At 34.3% G+C, this 22,762-nt stretch overlaps 2 protein-coding genes across 3 annotated transcripts; one reads left to right on the top strand and one right to left on the bottom strand.

Moving 5' to 3' along the window:
• Nucleotides 1-381: 381 nt before the first annotated feature.
• LOC108687475 (protein HGH1 homolog) lies at nucleotides 382-2,909 on the top strand. Its single transcript, XM_018193245.1, has 8 exons — nucleotides 382-398; nucleotides 482-632; nucleotides 716-919; nucleotides 1,173-1,221; nucleotides 1,302-1,535; nucleotides 1,598-1,882; nucleotides 1,946-2,107; nucleotides 2,209-2,909. Exons 1-8 carry the CDS (start codon nucleotides 396-398, stop codon nucleotides 2,312-2,314), a joined length of 1,194 nt encoding a protein of 397 aa, XP_018048734.1. The 5' UTR covers nucleotides 382-395; the 3' UTR covers nucleotides 2,315-2,909.
• A 418-nt stretch (nucleotides 2,910-3,327) lies between these two features.
• On the bottom strand, nucleotides 3,328-21,564 carry LOC108687451. 2 transcript variants are annotated; one of them, XM_018193217.1, is made up of 9 exons: nucleotides 21,250-21,564; nucleotides 19,582-19,704; nucleotides 12,286-12,482; nucleotides 10,998-11,187; nucleotides 7,136-7,452; nucleotides 5,425-6,965; nucleotides 4,410-4,808; nucleotides 3,777-4,156; nucleotides 3,328-3,684 (listed from the first exon to the last, which is right to left on the bottom strand). In XM_018193217.1, the coding sequence occupies exons 3-9, from the start codon at nucleotides 12,396-12,398 to the stop codon at nucleotides 3,328-3,330; spliced, it is 3,297 nt and encodes a 1,098-aa protein (XP_018048706.1). In that variant the 5' UTR covers nucleotides 12,399-12,482; nucleotides 19,582-19,704; nucleotides 21,250-21,564. The 2 variants fall into 2 exon arrangements, with proteins under 2 accessions (XP_018048706.1, XP_018048707.1); XM_018193218.1 differs by lacking the exons at nucleotides 19,582-19,704; nucleotides 21,250-21,564 and adding an exon at nucleotides 15,402-15,555.
• Between the last annotated feature and the right edge of the window lie 1,198 nt (nucleotides 21,565-22,762).

Raw genomic sequence — 22,762 nt, forward strand, 5'->3', positions numbered from 1 at the left:
AAAATTCTTCATATATATAAATTCTGAAGTAATATATATAAATTCTAAAATTTCTGAGATTTTTCATTCTATAATTTCTAAAGAAAACTTATGAACTCTGAAAAAGTTTAAAATATTTTATCAGAAATTTTCATGAAAAAAAATATAATATATTTTTACATAAAAAATATAAGAAATTCTTAAAAAAGATGTGAGAGATGAGGATTTTTTTCATTAGAATACAGATAGTCTTTATAGATAATCAAATTTCTTAAATACCTTATATATGAATGGACGAGAACTCTATTCTTTATTATCAGGTGATATATACCATCATATAGTATACCATCATATAGTAATAATAATTCATTCAAAAGCTATTGTTAACCTATACGCATATATTACATAGAAGGCTAATGGTAACACGCTTTAGTCAAACATGTGCATTTGTATTGATAGTTGAAGTTATTATTTTTTGTGTGTAAAAATACAATTTTTAAAGGTTCGATCTACCAGAATTTTTATGCAACAAATTGACAATTACGTCCAAATACATATATTAAAAATAATGGAGTCCTTACAAGAAATTTCTGAATATTTAAGCCCTAATACCCGATTTGATGTGAAAGTCTGTGCATTAAATCACGTACTCCGTATGTATATTTTATATATTTTACTACTACATTTATTCACTTTACAAAAACTTCGACAGATTCATTCAAAATGTGTAACACAGGTGTAACAGCGACTACCGATGGCCGGGAACTCCTGTTGAAGCTACCAGAAATGTTGATACAACTTGTTATCTTTGTACAAGATTCTTGTGTTGCCATTAGCAAATGTGCTGCACAGATATTAGTAAATATTACTGGAGATGAATCAGGAACTAATGCAATGTTGATTATTTCAGAGTCAAGTAACTCAACAGAGAGCAAGTCTGGTAAGTTAAACATTAGCGATATAGTAGCTCATTGATAGCAGATTCAATTAATTGATATCAATTGTATTTGTATTAAATTTCTATTCTGTCAGCCAAGCTTTCGATAATCTAATGACAAATTGACAACATAAAACGAAAAAAATTTAATTATTTTATAAATAATAAATTTTGAATAATTACCAAATGAAATTCTTTTTGGTTGTGTTGGCAAATAAAATTTGTAACAGATATTTATACAGTTTATTTTTGACAGATTTGGTTACCCAAGAACCTAGTCAGAATTTAATAAAAGTTTGTTTGAGGTAATATATTATTTACTTATTTATTGTATACTTATTGCTGTTTTATTCTATATCAAATATTTTACATGTTATTTTTACAGGGCTATTATAGATAAATCTAGTATTATGGCAGATTTATGTTGTATGATACTTTCTAATATAACTAGACCGTTTCATCTAATAGACCGAATGATAACACTTATTGAACAAAGTGATTACTCTTGGGATGAAATATTATCTGTATTTACTGCAAAACAGTACAATACTAAAGGCGATAAATTGCACTATCTTGGACCTGTTTTTAGTAATCTAAGTCGATCGCCACGTATAAGAAGGTATCATTTAATTGATTTTTATTTCAGTAAATTATATTGTAAATAAATGTGTTTTATTATAGGTATTTAATGGATCGACATCGTTGCGTTATTCAACGGATTCTTCCATTCACAGAGTATTCTGACAGTCTAATTAGACGAGGTGGTATTGTTGGTACTTTAAAAAATTGCACTTTTGACACAGAAAATCATGTGTGGTTGTTAAGCCCTGAAGTGGATTTATTATCATATCTGTTATTACCACTTGCTGGTCCAGAAGAATTTGACGATGAAGACATGTCTAAATTGCCAATTAACTTACAATATCTTCCTGAAACTAAAACTCGAGAGACTGATCCAGATATAAGGCAAGTTATAGATTGAAAAATGATTCATGAAATTAATAGATAATAATGTTATTATTATTTCAGACTTATGCTTTTAGAAGCATTAAATCAACTCTGTGCAACAAAAGTGGTTAGAGAAATGTTGAGAAAAGCAAATACATATCTCATACTTAGAGAGCTTCATAAATGGGAAAAGGATAAGAACTGCTTATTGGCATGTGAAAATGTCGTAGATATTTTGATAAAGTAAATATTTGTGATATAAAATAAAATTCCACATTTCCAATTAATTGTATTTTTTTACATAAAAGAAATTTGTATTACAGAACTGAAATTTTTCATTACAGAACTGAAAAAGAAATCGGTTTGGACAATTTGAAGGAAGTAGAAGTGCCGTCTGCTTACACGCAGATGTTCCAGAAAATGGATAAAGAGTTTATTAGCAATACATAGATAGTGCAAAAAATTATATTATAAGTACATACAGAATGTATCAAAAGTTCGGCAACAGTCGAATATCTCGAAAGCAAAGAATTTTTGAGAAAAATGTTTCACACAAAAATTGTAGAGTTTAAAAAGATCTACTTACTGTACGGATTATATCCGTTTGACTTTGAGTCGCCCAAGGTTCGGTCAAGATCAAATCGATTTTTTTAAGAATCCCTCCCCTTCTTCCCTATTTTTAGTGCATATTTGTAGTCCACCTCTTTTCAATATACAATAAAGTTCATTTTCATTAAGTACTTTTCGAGGCTTAAAAGTACTATCGGCATTAGCATTATTAAAGGTGTCCGATCGACGGCTAAAACCTGAATGTTGTTTAGAGTCGTGCCCTGGATAACATTTGTCATCCACAATGCCATTGAAGATTGTTGCTCTTATTTTTACATAAAAATTAATTCAAATGGACGTGATTAATAAATAGATCCTTTTAAATCATACATACTTTTATCTGAAACATTTTTCTCAAAAATGCTTTGCTTTTGAGATATTCGACTGTTGCTTTTAATACACCCTATATAATATTCTGTAGGTATTGCACATAGTGTATACATAATACTTATCTAATGAAGAAAATGGTAATTTATAATACATTCGATATTTCTCATATTGCACTGTCCCATATCGTTAATAATAAGCTATCAGGTCCAACGTAGCAAAAAAAAAATCATAACTTGATCTTTATTGCTTACAGTAAACACTATAGTCTTTAAAATTGGAATAAAGTATATAAATAATTTTTCATTTACTGTAATTTACGCGCTAAAAATCTCTCAAGATGAAACAGGTACAAATAAATAGTTGCATATTATTTATCGAGAAACGACTAAAAATTAAATCACGATATGTTCATAAATAATCTTTTTTCGATTAGTGCGAAATGGCAAGATGTTACACAAACATGTATAATATCATAATATTAAATATGCGAGATTATACCGTTGGAGATAATTTGGATACTTTCATCAAGGTAAATAACCCAGTCCAGCTTCGAGACTAATCGAACTTCTTATGCTCGACGCGTTACTAGTCCTTCTTGAGATCCGATTGTTCTCGCCTGCACCAAAAACTGCGGCGATCTCTGCGCTTTTTTTTATGGAGAGTGCTTCGTGATGCGCTCCGGATCTCCCGTTACCGCGAGAGGAATACTTTTTATCTCGTTCCGCACCACCGACATAAACCAAACGACCCTGAGTATCCCTCGCGCTGACCACAAGGACTTTCTCGCTGCCGGAAGACTGCTGAGATCTTCTGCCTGGGCTAAAGAGATCGTAATCTAAGGCCAAGTTATCCGAACTACCGCAAGCCGGCGATGATCGATTCTGCAATAGAATTTGTGCAGACAAATTTTAATACGACTACAAAATTAAAATAAAATAAGATTTTAATCACTAACATAAAATTTCTTAGCTACCTTGAGAAAGTCGGTATTGCGCGATGAACTATGACTACCGGCTAATCTCGAACCTCGAATCCTCTCGGAACTGTCTCCTCTGCTGAGCGTGCTCTCCGATGGCACGATTCCTTTCTGCCTGAGTTGCTCCAGTATAGTCGGTTGTATCGGTTTTTTTGCACAGTAACACTTGTTGCTTTCGGAACAACTGTCAGTGTCGCAGGCGCAAACAACCGTATTTCCTGGTATAGGCGTAGCTTGTACCTTTCTAGACAAAGAGCAGTAGCACTTATCCGCCGACACACATGTACACGACTCGGAGTCGTAGCTGCATTCGCTGCAGCTCACGTATCCGCTGCTGCTCCTGTTCGCGGTGGCACCGCTACGATTGAGTCGTCTACCTGCGTAGTTTTTTTATAATTATATTGTGTATCAATAAATATAAATTATATTGAAATTTAGATTTTGTTATTATATTGTTACATAATATATTTTATTGTTATTGTTATATTATTCTATTATTATAATATACGTTTTTCATTTTACTAAGTTACGTATAGAAAAAGGAAGCTATCAAAGGTTTAGATATAATAAAGATTAAATTTGGATTTTAATTACAAGAAGACTAATTTTAATTGCAATATTTCTACGTACACGTATCGCTATCTTCTGAAGTCGTATGACATACTCCATTCTTATTCGTTCTCCGCGAAGATTTTCTCTTACTGAGTCTACTCGCCAGTACACGATTTCGGTGATTATTTCTGACGTCACACGATGAACTACTGCCAAAGCTATCATTCAGTCTCCTAGCCGGGAATATTACGGAGGTGAATTCCGTGGGACCACCTTTCAGTCTCGAGACCGACCTTTTTATGGCCCTGCCTAATAAACAAGATCGACGGCTCGATCTTCGTCTTTGTGGTCTCCGTCGTCTCTTCATAATACTGGCGGATCTCTGATACAATTCATCTTGCGTTAAGGTTGCGGCTAGTTTCAGTAAAAACTCCTTGTAGAGCGGCTTCAGATCGTTAAATGACATACCTTCCGGATCTGGGAAATTAAGGAAATAATTAGATTTAAAATGGAGTAAAAAATGCTCATATATTTTCTTAAAAATTAACACAATATCATGGCTTATTTTGAATTATAATTAAATTAACTTTAAAGTAATATAATTAATTGTCTCTTCTGCTGAGCGAGCTCTCCGATGGCACGATTCCCTTCTGCCTAAGTTGCTCCAGTAGTCGGTTGTATCGGTTTTCTTATACAGTAACATTTGTTGCTCTCGAAGCAACTGTCAATGTCGCATTAATTAATATAATTAAAATTGAAATATCCAAATGTTTCTAGCTTATTGTCATCTGGCAGGATACTTATTGAAATTCGAATTTTTTTATTTTTTAACATTTTAAAATATTTTTTTTATATTTTGACACATTCATCATTGATGGTTTTTAAATTTTCATTGTATTCATTATTCTTTGTTAATTTAATTGTATCTCTGCATTGTAGTACTGAAGAAGGATTTGTAAGCCGAATCTTTTGTTAATTATATTAATATTTAAAGTTAATTTAATTATAGCTCGATAAATAAGCCATGACATTGTGTTAATTAGATTTAAATTCTTTTTATTTAATTACATTCTTGTTTTACATAGATTATTACCTATTATGGCTGCCAAAATGTCATCTACACTAGTCAAGCCCTCCTGATTCCTGAATTCGTCAAACAGCTCCGTGAATCCAAGCGGAGTGCCTCCTTTGATGTTATTGGTTCTCCGAGTGCTTCCGGAAGTCAAGAAACTGCCTCTTCTAGGCAACTCAACCCTTGTCATCAAGTCTCCTCTATCCACGTCTACGTCGCTCTGTGATCTCTTCAGTGTGTTCTCCTGCAGGATCCTGTTGGCATTCTCCGAATGGCTGACGGGTGGCTCGCTGCCCGCTCTGCTTCTTCTTCTCACTCGAGGACGATTGCATTCCGGTATATTCGGCGAATAATCAAGATCTGATTGTTCTTTTCTCAACGGTTTATCCATTGTGACAATTCGGTTAATTCTTTTGCTGGAGTGTGCTCTTTCCGGATCCCTCGAGCGTCTTTGCTGGTTTATCGTGCCATCCGAATGTTCATAATGCGACTGATAGTGTCCATTATTCTTTAAATTCTTTGCGAAGAAGATGTCTTCTTGACAACTTCTCATCTCACCGTTTCTGTTGTTTTTACCCGTGTAAACGTCTTCCGTACCGAGACTGTAAATCTTATCAGCGTCTTCAATTTGCGAACTGTAAATATTTTTTTCCTTCTTCGTTCTACTAACTTGCTCGTAAGCGGAGTTTATCTCGTTTCTTTCGATTTTATTAACCTTATCGTATATCAAAACGTTGTCGATTCCGGAAGAGTACAATTCGCAATTCCTGACATTTGCTCGATTCAAAACGTACGATCCGTAATTTCTTTCATAAATATTATCTTTCATGTCCGCTGATTCCCTCCTTAGATTGTTTCGTTTGTGCAGTTTCTCGTATTTGTTCGATTGTCTTTCATAAATTTCATTCGTATCGTTATCAGGAGCACTGTAAATTTTATCAAGATTGTTAGAATCTATCTCGATTCTCAAGGAATTTTGATCCTTAGCGGAAAACATTTTGTTCTTTGAATTTTGTAGCTCCTCGTTTCTAGACAATACAATATCTCGATTGTTCTGTCCTAGATTGCTCTTCTCGCTCTTGGCATTGTCTCGTCTTCTTCCACGGGCCTCAAGGATATCTTCCGCTTTCACGTCGGAATTCTTCTTTTTTCTACGTGGTATTTTCTGCAAGCTAGGCTTTCCGCCTTCATCCTCAGTAACGGAGCTGCTTACAGAAATCTTCTTGGTTCTGGGTGGTCTCACAGGATGCGGTGCAGTTGGTCTCGGTGGCGGAGGTAGCATGTAACTGATTCTACTGCTGAGACTAGGCTCTCGAACACTGGAAACAACGGAAGCCAGGCTGACGCATCCGACACCATTCGTGTGACGAGGTCGTCGTCGGTTCGCGTCTAGATCGGCGAGAAGAGCGCGATACAACGTGGCCGCGGCTGCTATCGCATCTTCTTCGCATTCGCAGGCGAACGCGTGACATTCTAAGAGCCTGGCGGCCCCAGGTCGTCGCATTATCACGGCGAAAATCGGAGGATAGAATTCTACTTCACTTTTCAAACCGCGCATTGTCCTAAAAATAGAATCAAAATTAAAAATCTATTTTAGTCATTTAGGTAATCTTTAAACATGCTGCAAATATGTTATAAACATTAATATTATAAGCAATAAATCTTTGAGTTTTAAAAAATCAATTATAATAATACAATTATTGGTGGTATTATTAATTATAATAATATTCACCTGTAGAGATCGGCGTGCTTGTCTTCCATTGTCTGTCCCTGGTCCTGATCGCCAACCAAAGGTAAGAAGGCATGATGTACATCGCCCGATGGTATTCTCTTGCATCGAAGTCGCAAGGCACTCCATACCGCTATTCTGCGGAAAGGATTATTCTTTTCGCAGACTTCGCTCGTGCGGAACGTTAGTCCGCGCCTAGAAACCTCCAGCTCGGCTCTCACGCATCCTTCTATGCGTTCTAACAGCTGACGAAGAGGTTCCTGAAGACCCCGTACACTCGCCACACGTCCGCCGACTGGGGCAGCTCCCATGTATTTTACCTGTGCGTGCGTGCGTGTGCGTGTGTGTGTGTGTGTGTGTGTGTGTGTGTGTGTATTTATGAAAAAAAGTACAAAATATTTTAATTATCCCAAAGAACATAATTTTAATAGAGAAAGAAAAGCTCAGAAAAAAAAATTAAAATACGTCCAGCTGCACATATCTGCTTTTTTATCGTCTGAAATATGCATTTCAGTATGCTGATTGAAAATAAGAAGTCAATGAGGTTTTGAATAGAGTAAAAATTTTTATTTACTTCAAACTACGTTGTGAGAGATTGACGTGTTCAAAAATAGTTGATAAAAAGAGCATTCTTTTTGTGTGTCTGAAAACAGCGGGAACCTGTTTTGCACGATGGGCAATATCGATAAACAGGTGAAGTCGTTAAATGGGAATTTTGTTGCATAATTTAAACATTTTTAAACTAGTCTCTCTGAGGAATTTTTTATTGCGTCGCCGCTTTAATATCTCTCTTGGAATGTTATTAAAATTAAACATTATAATATCTGTATCTTGTAATGTATATGTATATAGCTTGAATCGTTTACAGTAGGATTCCGTTTCTGACGAAAAATAATGATGTTAGATTTTGTCATAGAATTATCATAGAATTAACTATAATTATCTATGAAAGCCAATATTCGAGTTATGAAGAGGGAAGCGTGATTTGGCCGCAAAGAAGAGTAACAAGCAGCTGTTATGTCGTCCTAAACAGATCCTCTCAGATTCTCTGCTGTAACTGTATTGATTGCAGCTTCTTTCATGAGCTCCAATCAAAGTGTGTGAAGCGAGGCAAAACAATGCGGTGGAGCCCATAAAACGGAATACCATGTTGGCGGCGATAAAGAATCCGCATACCGGTGTAACAACTGAAGGAGAATTTTTCAGCGCTCCGAATAGTTTATGGAAGTCCGTCACGCTTTGCGAATCGTGAACGGAATGAAAGTGACGATTAAAAATTCCAGATCGACGCTCCGAGGAAAGTTGGAGGATTTTTCGCGACCTTTTTCCGCGAATCAAGGCACGTCCGCGAGAGAATGGCAATTGCGATATTGCAACACGTCATATGCATGCTGAATGTAGATTAGAATCACATTTTTTATGTATGAAAATATTCAAGATCTCTTGGAAAATGCATTAATTAACTGTATTTTAATTATAAAATTCTGCAACATAATTGACTATTTATAAGTCTATTGTAACAGTATATTATTTGTATACTATTATGATTCCTAAATTATAAGCCTCTTATTGCAAATCTATTTATAATATGAAAGCATTTTCTTCGCCTATTAAAAATATTTTTATATCGCGCATTATAATCTGTTAAAATCTTCTAATTAAACTGATATTATCAGCTAAATAAACGTACTAATACATAAATTAATTAACATGTCAAAAAAATTAATTCTGCTGTGCAAGACCGATTAAACTGCAAAAGATTTGATACCATCTCTCTCAAGTTAGATATAAGAGATCTCGGATATATAATCTGCTTTCTCTTCTAATTTTTACAATTCTATCTATATATACTATACGTTGTTTGCTCTTTAAAAGATCACTGAGCGATTCTTTCCTTTCTAACGAGCAACCAGCTCACGAGTAATTATACGTCGATCTCAATTTTATTTCTGACACGGAATCATCACGATTGTTAGGATGATCTAAGCAAGATTCCTGAGGTGGAAAATAGATACCATTCGATGTGCTTCTTTTCACGAAGCTTTCCTCCGATCTCAAGTCTAAGATCTTTGATGAAGAATAAAACATGTAAGACTTAGATTTTTGAGACAAAATAAGAAAAGCGAATTGGCCAATAAACGATTTTAATTAATTGTGATCGCGAGAAAAAGATACGTACATATTAGATTATATTTTTCGAAGGAAAAATTAAATCATCCAAATGCATCTATTTTTCGTGCATTTCTCGATTCCTTTATTTTTATTTTATCTTTTTAAGGCTGAGTTGTTTCATCTTTCGGTAATCTTCAGCTCACTTTGTCTCTTACTCTCTTATTTCTTTACTCTTTTACTCTTTTGTTTATCCAGTAGATTTATTGATTATTAATTATCACATAGTTTATCCGAAGATGGAATAATCGGCCTTTATTCTCTTATTTTCTTATATTCTTATACTCTTTTGTTTATCCAGCAGGTAAATTATCATATAAGGTTTTGTTTTCTGTTCCTGCACGAGGATTGCACTAGAATTGAACTGAACTGAATTAGTTACAATCCAGAACTGACGAGTGTAAGTGTGCAGGTAAGGAATAAAAAACGCTCTAGTGAAAATAAAAAAGGTATCTCATATTGTTTACATAGAAATATTAAATTCGTATGATGAAGATGAAAGAATTAATATATTATAATTTCATCTTAATTTCATTAAGAAAATTCTTAATTAAAGAGAATGATGGTACAAAATGTTTTTGTATATAGACTTACTATCATTTATATACTTTTATCGTTTTATTACTCGTAAATTCTCGCATCATTTATACAAGGTCTATTTTTTGTAGCCAAATTAATGCAATACATTAATGCTTGTACTGCTTGCTGACTCCAGTTTAATGAACTTGTGCATTGAGTTCTGTTATACTGGAACAAACAACGTTGTAGGACTTTAGGAATAAAGTTACTAACTTTGGAAACAGAAAACGCTTTAGTTCAGTGTATACTAGGGTTGAACAATTTAGAGCTATAAGTAATTTCTTATGTACAATACATACGTCTTATGTATAATACGTATAAAACGTATAAACGTATAATACGTATAACATATGGTATTATACGTTATAAAAATCATGTATAACACGTTACGTTTAACGTCATGTCCTAGTGTACATTTTTTGAACTAACGCAATCAGTGCAGGAACAGAAAACAAACCTATAGCTATAATTTATCCAAAAAAATGGAACAATTGACTCCAAGTGATTCGTTTTTTCGTGAAATTTTGCAATTGTTTTAATTTCGATTCTGAAATAGAAAATTAAACGTATCCGCAGGGTCATGTTCGCTGACGAAGTAGATAAATCTTTTATCGCGATAATCACGGAAGAACGATTTTACTGAAATATCTAAAAATTTCACTATAATTCACTAAATAGATAGGATCAAAATAATTTTGTAGCAAACTCAAGCATGATGAGAGTAATACCATAAAAAATTTTTATATTCTAGCAATTAGTTTGAGCATCCTACATAATTATTTTAGTAATTCGACAAAATTATTTTCTGATCTGTATCAGTTGAAATTTGAGATATTTGAACAAAATCTTTCGTGCATAGTCCCTTAGAGAACGGAAACAGAACGATCACGTTCGGTTACGCCGATTTGTGAGATTTTTCGAGTCAGAGAGGACAAGTGTGTTTGCAGATGTGCAACATAATTAACATAAATGAAAATGCAGGCGCACACGTTCCCGCTACATACGATTTAATCTTCGCGAGATTCCCGAACCTGAATCCTTCGACGATGCTTGAGCAAAAGTGGCGTGCGGACCTCTCTCGCAAATGCTCCACGTGCATAATTATTTGTGTCATTACCGGCAAGATTGCGGCGGCACATTCACCAGGCGTTCCACTTTCGGCCTCCACCGAGGCGAACATCGCCTCGATACGTGCCTGGACCGCACTGTTCACCCTCTTCTGTTCCTCGTTCGCATCATTGGAGTTACTTGGGATCACAACCGACAATCCGGCGTACCACCCTCCCAATGTCGAGCTGCAGATGGATCTGAAATGATAGAGATTCATTAATAAGAAAATAAAAAAGAGGAATAGTGCAAGATGTTAATATTTTATGCTCTAATTGGTCAAGTATACAAAAAATATGGAAAAAATATTTTTGCTGAGGTCTCTGCAAATTTAACCAGATTTAAAAATAATTTTGTTGAACCGTCAAAATAATTATGTAGGAAACTCAACCATAATGAGTAACGTAAGAAATTTTGATATTCTCTGCTGAAACAAAATTTACGTTATTATATAATCTTTGATTTTTATGTTTATATAATAACGTAAATGTTATCATAATTATTATTTACTATGGTAATAACAATTCTATCAACAAATATATATAGTTAATATCGAGAAATGTATAATTGTTATGATTAATTAATATCATAAAAAATGATTGCAATTATTATAATTTAACTATTGCAGTCAGTTTTAGGATAATGTTTTATATACAATTCATCTTGAACATCGTACATAATTTTAGCGATAACAGAGCAATAAGAGCGTTTGCAATATGATATATTCTATTCATGATGAGCTTCCTTACTTTCATTGTGATTTAAATTCATTAAGGATTTCCAAATTTCATCTCTGATAAATTAAAAAAAAAAAATTTTCTTTTCTTTTCTTTTTAACATCTGACATGAATTTAATTCTTACATAGAGATTTTTCGTGTAGTGGAGGGAATTCACTATGACAAGATAGTTATTATGTATACATTGTATTTACAATATAAAGTTTATGTCTTTGAAAAGGATTCAAAAATGAGCCAAAATGTAAGCGCGTTATTTTAATAAAGTTTTGTGTTATATCTGTATATTATTTGTGCAACGACTGTCGCGCCTGATTCCTATTGCCTTGTTATCACTAAATTTCTTTTGAACAGTAAGGAATGCTACATAATTATTTTATAAACTCAACAAAAGTAGTTTTTATTATTTCGGATTTAGCTAATCTTTTAGATATTTCAACAAAATTGTTCTTTCTGAGTAATTAAACAATTTAATAAAAATAAAAAACAAATAGTATAATATTATCCTTTGTACGTTAAAATTGGTTAAATGTAATTATAATAATTTAATAAATTTGATTTACCTGGAATCTTCGAACAGTGCGTCAATCTGCGCTTTGCTCCTGAGAGAACATTCCGATGGTGGGCCACCCAATCTAAATCCATCCTCGTAGTGAAATATTCCTAAAGTCGACATGTTTTATTTGAATGTTACGCAACCCGTTCGAGATGCGTGTGTTTGCAAATTGTTTTTCTATTATGTTGTCTGACGTCATTCGTTCTGAAAAAAAAAATGCACATTATTATTGCGTTGACCTCAATTAAAACTATTAGAAGAGAATTATCATAGTTGATGACATAACTGACGCTATTTTTTTTATCGATCATATCTATACAAGAGAACTTGTACATAATGATTATTTGTACTTGCTTGTTCTAACAACCTTGTGGACGTTAGTCAAGGTTTCTTGAATGACCCGAATACGATATTAATAATATCAAAGAAAAAGTTCTTAGGGACTATACACACGCATAAATCCTTCGGGATTTCTAGTATTCACGGTATTCATTATCGCAGTTACGTCGTGGTGCGTTAAATTTATGCGAGCACTAGGCGATGCGTGAATAATTAAAATCGCCCAGACAGGATCGGGTTAACCTCGATACTTCTACATACAGATACGGGCGAGCAACGGTAAAAGTGATCAGAGATCAGGACAAAAGGAAAATGTGAATAATAAGCTTGTGATCATCGATGCGAAACAGATGAAATGGTTGATCGCGGCAGCAGCGGCGTTTTGAATGTGTTTGCACGTGATATCGCGATTATGCAAAAGTTAGGAATGATGTACTAGTCAATGTATTAAGTGATGAAAGTTTTTATTATTACACATGTAAGTGCAAATTGGAGTATTTTATTTCTTTGTGTTGAATTAATAGCAAAGTCATTGTCCCGTAAACTAGAAATCGTAAAAAATGTTATTCACGAAAAAAAAAAATATATATATATATATATAGAAAAATTGCGTGTTTATCCTCTGCCACGGATTTCACCGGCAATTGAAACTGTACGCATTTCTTCATTAAAATAGTACACTGTTTTTTTTTTAATAACTTTCGAGAAAACGGTGCTGTTGTCCAAGTGCGAAGCCAGTTTCTACGAATTTACAAAATATATAATTTTTAAAGTGATTTTCTTTTTAAGGAAGAACATAATAATTATATTTTGCCAAATTTCACAATTAAAATTATATTTTTTAAAACCAAAAATTTTAACTATGTGTTTAGACTTTACATATAAATATATTATATTAAGCGCCAAGATCTAGCCTCAATTATATTGATATTTTCTTTACATTTGTTTCAAAAAATTTAATTTTTATAAATTTACTTAAAATTAAATTAATATTTAATGATTTAATACAGTACACAATGTAATTAATACATAATTAATACAATTTAATACAATTTTTAATAAATTAAATATATTTGCATTTAACACATAAAAAATTAACATTTGATATATTTATGCAAAAATTACAAATTATAAATTTCATATTACTAAAAAGATATACTTTTGCGATGAAAATATCGCATATACAAGCTAGATGTTGCGCGATGTCTGTACGACTGCTCACAGTTAGGCTTTACAGTTATGGACCAGCTGGATGGTGGCGGTAGCCTGGTCCAGCCGGTAGCCGAAAGGTGTCAATGTTGAAGACTGGGCTCTAAGATTACGCACGCAATCTGGAATAACTGTCAATGCGTACCCCTCTCGTGAATCTAAACGCGTGCTGACCTCACCGTTCGCACGATCGTTATATGAATCGTTATGGAATCTATTGCTAAACACTCAAGTAACAACAATCACGATAACATCAAAATGACGTCGAATGACGTCAAAATGATGTCATTTTCATATTGTCATGACTTGTTGCTTGGGCAGTGCTGTAATTACGATTGATTACGGTTGATTGGAGCAACGGTATCGACGGTATTAAAAAAAAAATAAAATAGAAATTATGTCACGATAATCATTGATAAGAATAATTAACAAAATGATTAACAGAGCTTGCAGCCGCATGCACATCTTGTTTAATCGAAACGGAAGTTTTCTCTCCGTGCTCTACTCATCGCAAATAGCTTTCTGACATTCAATTTCCGCTTTATATGGCATAAAATGTGCGTTGCCACTCATTATTTCGTGAGATCGCAAGAAGACTGCCTCCTTACTCATTGCCTGAAGCCGACCCTAAATAATCACCGCAGGTGAGCTTGACCGGCGACCCAGTTTTCAGTTTGCACGCTATCATAATCACTGCAGCAGCACGAATCTACTTGATTGACGTTATTAACAGTTTATGACTACGCATTGAATTAGAATGACGTTTGAAAAATTAGATAATAATTATTAAACGCCGCGTGAGGATGCGAGATTTGCAGGCAGAAATGTTGGCGGAATCGCAGTGTGGACGGGAAATCACAAGAAATAAAATCTTATCATTTTCATCTGCCGAAGAGATATGTCAATCCGTTTTTCTCGAGACTCGAGAGCAGTTCCTTGTTTTCATAACTGTTGAAGCGTTTGCGACACGTTTAAGGCAACGGTATTAAGGTCGGTGAACAGATTACGGCATTACGTGGTCGTCGTAGATGAGAGTTGGTTGATATATGCGCTCGACTTTGATGCGTGTGCGTTGTTCAACTTGCAATTACCAGATTCACGGTTCGTTTCCCGCCTGCATCTGCTTTAATGGATACTGAACCGGCCGATAATCACATGCGTGAGACATACATCTCGATACATCATCGCTTCGATCGCCAAAGGATCATTTTCTTAGCGGTTTTAAGAGGCACGACGGAATTTTTTTTCCAGGAATTTTAGAAACTCAGTAATTATCGAGCGCAACTGGGGATTTCATTTATTCGGGACACGCATATAGCGGTTGTTGATGATAAAATATTGACGATAAAATTTTAATCGAAAACCGAATTTTATAATCGTGTTCCGTCACCCATAATAATTCGATTCACAATTCATCACAGTTCATTGTTAAGTTGAAATTAAGATTTATACATTCACGAGGTATTGTTACGTGTCATATTATTTAGATATTTAGAGTGAAAATAAGATTTATCTTTCTTTTTGTGAAAAATTCAGCATATTTATGTCACAACGTCATTAATCATTCGAATATACCTGTTTGCTCCTTATCAATCATCACGTGTGCTCCAAGATGCTCAACCGTCCGATAGCGTCACCGTCCTTAGCACTGGTCTCAATCGTTTGCACTGTCATATTACCATCAAGTACAGAAATCACGAGAATTAGCGATACGAGATCATTCACGAGAACATGCTGCACCACGATAAGCTTCACTCATAATCGCTCGTCAATCCATCTTCTTTGGATGATCTTTGACGAGGATCCTCCTCCTTACATTCGGCGACCTTGGCCGCGGCGAGTCGATCTGGATGACCGTCGACGTGAAACTGCCGGGGATGTTCTGCAGAAGAGGCTTGAGTTCCTCTAGCTAGTGAGTCGGCGCCTTCGCGCCGCGGTACGAATAGAAGGAGAGGGATGAAGATCGACGAAGAGAGAAAGAGAGAAAGAGAAAGAGAAGCAGGAGACCTTCTCCCGATGTGCTCTCGGCCAACACCGGTTAACTCTCTCGTTGGATGTCCGGAAATCTCACTAATGATCCTACTGATAAAATAGACTGACACGCCCACGATATTGTACTTTTACCGGATAAGACGCTTTCTTCCCTCGCCATTACATCCTCTATTATCTAAAGAGGTGTAGCTTCACGGAGAAATTTTTGCTCGTCGTTTTAAAGAGGCATTTAATTTATCTAGGTACCTTGATTTTGGAATAATTTTGTATTTTGGAATAATTAAATTGAAATTGATTACACACTATAAAAAATATACTGAATTTTCAATAATAAATATTTGTTTGAATAGTACTAATTGAATATTTACTAAATGTAAACTTATATTTGTACATTTATAGCAAGAACCATTAATTTGATCATCTCTTTTTTATTGTGTTTTTATAATGTTTATTTACTGTAAGTGAATAGGTAAATGTTAAGTATACTATTGAAAAAATATGTATTAAGATTTAATAAATTTTTTCTCAGTATAATAAGAATATAACAGATAATCTTATTTTTCTTCTTCATCCACAGCACGTTCTTTGCAGATTTTTTAAAATATTTCTAGTACGAAATTCTATTTTAATTGACCAAACATTTTCCGATCGCAAATGTTTATTTAATTTTATCATAATTTCTTTATTTTACTTGCATGTGACAATCGATTTTTAATTATTCTCTTGAGCGTGTATGTTTTCTTTTTTATTCGCGAAAACAAGTAATAAAAATGATAAAATTAGCTATAAAAAATCTTCTTTGAAATAAATAAGACAAAACGTATATAATAAGATAATTGAAAAATCGGCAATTTTATATGTACAATATTATATATCGCGTGTGTATCGGCTGACCGATATTCGACTGGTTCGACTGGATTTCGAGATGGGTTAGGTCGAATGATGCCAAGAGAACTGGTAAGCCAACGCAAGAGAGAATTTCACCGAAAGCGGAAGAGCGAGAGAGAAAGAAATTCATAATCAAATCGATGAGTAATCGGGTGAACCGTATGGCATCGTCTCGATCTTCTCATTACCGCCGATATGGCATTGGAAGCCGGTACGCTCACCGCGGTAACGTCGTAACCGGTAACGGTATCGTACTTCGATGTTCACCGGATGGCCGCACCAATGTGAGAGTACTGTTATTCCAACTATGCAAGCTCCATGTATTCCCTCTCTATCTATTCCACCTCCGTCTCGCTCTTTCATACAATTCCGCGACATACGTCCGGCTCGGTGTTACCGTTCACATCTATCGATCCAATTTCTTTCTTTTTTCGGACGAGATTTTCGCTCCCGTTTCTCCGAGTGAATGAATAAATAATAAATAATAAAACAATTATTGCGAAATTCATTACATATCACAATTTAAGTTACTTTTAAAATTAGACAATCAGGTTAATATAACGGTTAAATGTCGAAATATGAAAACGGTAAGTTTGTTAGTAATAGCATATTTCCACAGAGAAAAATAATTGGCGCAATCAGGTAAAGTGACCAAGTTACGCGTAATTTCTGGTCGCAATTTACTTTCATTTGCGTATTGTTAGTAGCTGCAACGCCCGTGGATGAGCACGTTGCTAACATTAACTTTTAACTAACGACGAGAAAGTCAAACTTCATAGATATTATATATACGTTTAAATTATACATTATCTTTCTTTTATCCGCAATACAAAATTGTAGGCTAAAGCACTCGTGCATCGATGATTACGGTGCTTTTTAATGCGAGCTATACTTTTCATTGAAATCTTTGTTTACTGGGTTAATTGTATCATTAATAAAACATAGAAATAACTGTTAAAGCTGTTATATATTTTAATAAAGATTATAACTATTTGCGCGTTAGTCTTAAAGAGCTGTCGTGTCGCATCTAGAAGAACTCGTAAAATAAGCATGGTATTTCCATCTAGAATCGATGAAGACCCGTTATAGATAAAGTTAGCATAATAACTGCCGGTTTTATGCATCACGCAATTACTGACTACGTCTCTAAGGTATCGTTTATTGGTCAACGGCAGGTGGTATATGCCTCGCAGTCATAGAATGTTTTGCCTTAGCGGGAGGTTATAGCGACTGCCAATTCCTTACGAAGGCAATTTCGCATCTGTTATGTTTATCCTTTGAAAATCATTGCGGATGCTGCACTTAAGTCGTAAGATATCTCCGATTAGGCGGCATGCTGCTGTAATGCCGTTGCACCGCTATTTCGCGGGGTCCAGTTCATCAATCCAGTTGTTGTGATCCGTTCCATATCTGTCTGTCTTGTTTCTTGTTATACATAGTTATGCATGAATCGGCATATAGAATTGGTTAAATATTTAATGAGAAGTATTTCTTAAGAGAATATAGGAAGTTAGGCAAATGAGAGTTCGGTACTTAATGCAATCATTGATTATATGAATATATAAATTATATTTGCTTGCTGTACACTCGAAGGTTTTGATCATTTCTTGGGATTATCTTCAGAGAGATCAACGAAGAAAAATAAAATTTCCACCTTTCTGCGTATCAGACAAGTCCCTACTAATTTTTAACATTTCATAGGCGTCTGTTATTCCATATAATCATATATTCCATTATAATCATCACCGGATGGTGAAATATTTGGAAATACGCAGCTGAGGAACTTGTCTGATACGCAGGATGGTGGAAATTTTATCTTTCTTCGTTCGCCGTACCGAACTCTCATTTGTCTAACTTCCTATATTATTTTAATTTCAAGAATCCATAATTAACATTTCTTATTTGTTAAGAGAATTTTGATTTTTGAATCAAGAAAGAATGAGGTATTAATTATTTATAATCAATTTACTTTCGAGTAAATGTTCCTAATTAATAAATTGCGTTCAGTCATAATATCATAATATCCTTGTATTTTTAATTTTAATATGCACATAAAATCAGTGGAGGTCTCTGCGGTATGTGATTGTATAAAACTTTTAAAATCACTTAGAAGAATTCATAAGATATTTCCCAGGCGGAAGTATTGGTACTTATCGATTTATCACGCAGACAGACTTTGCAGCTGCTGCCTCTTTTCTAAACACGAAGTTCCGTGTTTAAATGCCGTTTCTCCATTAGCTAATTGCGAAATCTCCCATAATTCACAATTATACATTTATTATTTTATAATACGAAACTACATTTAAAAAGTATTTACGACAGGAAATGACTTTTTTCTTTGTTGTTAGAAATCGGATGAAAATATGCGTGTTTTGAAAGTATTGAATGAAACATTGTTTTATTCAAATAATCACATATTTTTATACAAATTGCAATATATTTAAAAGTCAAACTTCAAATATGGAAAAATAAAAATAAAAAAATATGTTTAATTAAGAAATATTATAAAAAACTTAAAATAAAATATTTTTATTATCTATTTTCAAAGTTTGATAAAAAAAAAAATCTTCTATCAAGATAGCTGGCCGCAGTCGGTCATACTTGTGATATATGTATATCACTCATTAAAATCACCAAACATACCATCTCTGAGCAGTGTAACCGCTGACATCTACCGGCGCGATGAGTATAACAAGATATTTCTTCTTTGTAGAAAGTAAATCAGGTTTCAGGCTACTCAAACAGGGCCACCAGACATTATTTCGGATGCGGCTGGTATATTAATTCATTCACCATATCATCAATGTAATTGCCTCATGGGCGGTCACCTGTACTTTTCTCGTTAACCATGTATTCTCAATTTTTCTGTACTTACTTTACATCAGCTCTGTTCCCTTCCTCGTCGATACAGCACCCTTTCGCGACCCTGTTCGCACGTTATTCATACTCCAGATTCGTGGCCACAGTCGTTGTAATGTGCGTGATGCAATTACACAGTCTGCTTCCGTCGAAAAGGAACGTTCGATGGACCCATTGTCATCGGTCGAGACAAAAAGAAATAAAGAAGAGTAAGGTAAGACTATAACTACGGACTTGAATAACAAATGAACTTTGCACTAATCTTATGTGAATGCAATAAAAAGATTACATTCAATGCTCTTTTTATTGACACACCTTGCTAAGCTATTTCGATTGCTAAAGCTATATTATTACTATGCGTGAGTTAACATATTTTTCATATCATCTAAAATAAAAAAAAAACATAAAAAATATTAATTAAGTGACCCGGCAGGTGGTATCAGAAATAGCAATCGGTTATTGTAATTGACATATATACGCCAACTACTTTGCGATTAACGTCCGTTATATCTCGCCATCTGCATTGTAAAGATTGTTAAGAATTAATTTTGCACGAGATATTAGAGTGCAATAATAATCGTTCGACGGAGGTTGGACAAATCGCGATTGACGTAGCCTGGATTATTAAAACTAATTTCGTCTTTGACCTGATTTCTTTACGCCCGTACGCCCGTACAAGCGAACACGGTTAACTGTAAATCGCAGAACCACCTAACTGTATTTCGAGCTTTTAGTTCGCGCGGTTACGTTACATTATTACAGGAATTTGAGAATGTTAAGGTCGATACCGCTAATCAACGATCCGTAAAGACTATTGGGTGTTGCACGCTATTTAATATTAAAATTCGTATTAAGACCGAATCGCGAAATTTCGCTGATAGCTGGAACGAGTTGCTCTCATACTGTATTCTCGTTATCGTGCTTCTTCGATGAATATTATTACTATTTTGTTCCATTCGCATCACAAGTTAGTTTTTATTTATTGTATTATTTATTTTGAAATAGTATAGCGTAAATATTTCTGAAATTTTATTAAGTAATTTCGATAATCTCTCGTTTATCGTTTTCAAAATAATGCTTTGGATTGTGATGTGAGGATTCAGAATGAAGGGCATTTTATTATTAGTTTATGATGTTTAGTTAATGATATTTATTTGTTGCGACAAAACGCGTATACATTATATTCACATTATTTCTCTATTTATGATATTAGCGTACGTATGTACGTACACATGGAAATTTACTCAGCGATGTACTTTCGTCGCAAAGAAAAAGCGCGGCTTTTTTACGCAACGTCGCGTATCTTCGCATTTTCTCTTCAGTGGAAGCTAATTCTATCCTCACCATTCGCCGCCTTCCGCGTGTACGTATCATATATGCAGTTATCTATATATGCAGTTATAAACGTAATGAGTCTTCTTTCACATTCTCGATGGCACATTCCTATCAGTGCTCGTTTCAGACGCGAGGGTTAATAATTAATGACAGGCGTCTTACGTGCACGACGCAATCGGCTTCAAATCAACTATTCGCATCCAATAGCACACAAAACATATACATACACACACACACACACACACACACACACACGGATATACACGCACACACGCACATACACGCGTGCATATACATTAATTATGGTGTTATTGATTGTCGTACAATAAAGTAGCGACTTGTGTCTTACCACATGAAGCAACTATGCAGTTTCTCACTGTGGAAAGCTGCAAGGTCGTGGAGTAGTACATCGGCATCCGGATGCCATTAGCGCATTCCTTTGAATGCATTTCGTTCCCTTCATTTTGCACCGCTCTTCCGGCGGTTGTTATACTCGTGCACCGGCTACCAACCGACGGAAGAGTGATAAAAGAGAAAGAGAAAGAGAAGAATGAGGCACTCTATTCTCGGACACGCTTGTACCGCTATACGTGTCCTCTTACGCGATCGACTGGTAACGACTCGTCACGCACGTTTTATTGTTTAAAGCCTAGACTTGATGAAGTAAGAGTATACACGGAAAAAATGATTTTGTTAAAGTATTTAAAAATTTAATTAGACAAGAATCTGAAAATAATTTTATTGGATCATTAAAATAATTATATAACAATCAGTTTAAGCATAATTATTTAAATGGTTTAATAAAATTATTTTTAGGTCTATATTTTTTTTTCTAAATATGTACTTCAGCAAAATCATCTTTTTGTGTGGAATTACGCAAACAACAATGTAAATGGACGATAGAATAAAAAATAAAAAATAACGAAGAATAAAGAAATAAATCATTATTTACGGTTGATCGTGAATAATGCATTATTTCTTAAAATTTCCTTCTGTATTTGTGACTTTCATTGTGATTTTTAAGCCAGCCTTCGGAGCCAGTTATTCCATTTACCATACGATAAACGTAAACCACAGATGCGTTTTAATATATTATGCGGTTAGTATAATCGTTACATCAAGTTTATATATTTGGCATACTATCAGAAAAAAAGAATCAAATGGAAGACGGTATACATTTGTCTAAATGAGTGATTAAATCGATAAAAAAATTTACAGTTGTAATATCGGAGTGCCATAGCTATACTGCTCATAGCATTTGTGCTATGATTGCGTCGTTACATTTTATAATTATGAGTTATAATTGCAAATTATAAATAGCTATTGCCGCGTCTCACATTTGACATTTCATTATTCTATACATTCAAGTATAATGGCTTCATCTTGGCGAGAAAACGCTAGAATAAACAAACTTGAAAACCGTTTTGATGCTTCCAGCTCGGGAAAATGTTCGAAAGAGAAAAATTATAAGATCCCTTTAGATTCTTTTCCCTCTAGTAATAATTATGTTTTCTGTATAGTATCAGTGTGAAAGAGAAAAGAATCTGAAAAGTCTTTTACTACCGCACTTTTTTTTTTCAAGATAACTTTTCACTTTGTATCAAATAGATATATCGCTTAACACTTTTCACTGACATTTTCTTTTCATTTTTTGAGGAGGGAAATTCGTTATAGTCTAATAATTCAGTAATTTTTCTTTCGAACATGTAAAGCATTCGGAGCGCCGACTTTCCTTGAGAATATCTAAGATTTTATATCCAGCTTTCGAAACAATGAACTCACTAAAAAACCCTTTTATTAACGGGAGAGAAAGAACGCGCTCCACTTAAGCTACCAATCAAAGTAATTTGCATTCCACCAGT

The sequence above is a fragment of the Atta colombica genome, unplaced genomic scaffold, assembly GCF_001594045.1.
Source record: "Atta colombica isolate Treedump-2 unplaced genomic scaffold, Acol1.0 scaffold207, whole genome shotgun sequence".
NCBI lineage: Eukaryota > Metazoa > Arthropoda > Insecta > Hymenoptera > Formicidae > Atta > Atta colombica.

Excerpts from the sequence above, each read along its gene's own strand:
- LOC108687475 (XM_018193245.1), top strand. Across the intron at positions 633-715 it reads TGCATTAAATCACGTACTCC|GTGTAACAGCGACTACCGAT; the intron begins GTATGTATATTT and ends TGTGTAACACAG. Across the intron at positions 1,883-1,945 it reads GAGACTGATCCAGATATAAG|ACTTATGCTTTTAGAAGCAT; the intron begins GCAAGTTATAGA and ends TTATTATTTCAG.
- LOC108687451 (XM_018193217.1), bottom strand. The coding sequence starts at position 12,398 with ATGTCGACTTTAGGAATATTTCACTACGAGGATGGATTTAGATTGGGT. Across the intron at positions 11,188-12,285 it reads GCACTGTTCGAAGATTCCAG|ATCCATCTGCAGCTCGACAT; the intron begins GTAAATCAAATT and ends CTATCATTTCAG. Across the intron at positions 4,157-4,409 it reads TTCAGAAGATAGCGATACGT|GTAGACGACTCAATCGTAGC; the intron begins GTACGTAGAAAT and ends AAAACTACGCAG.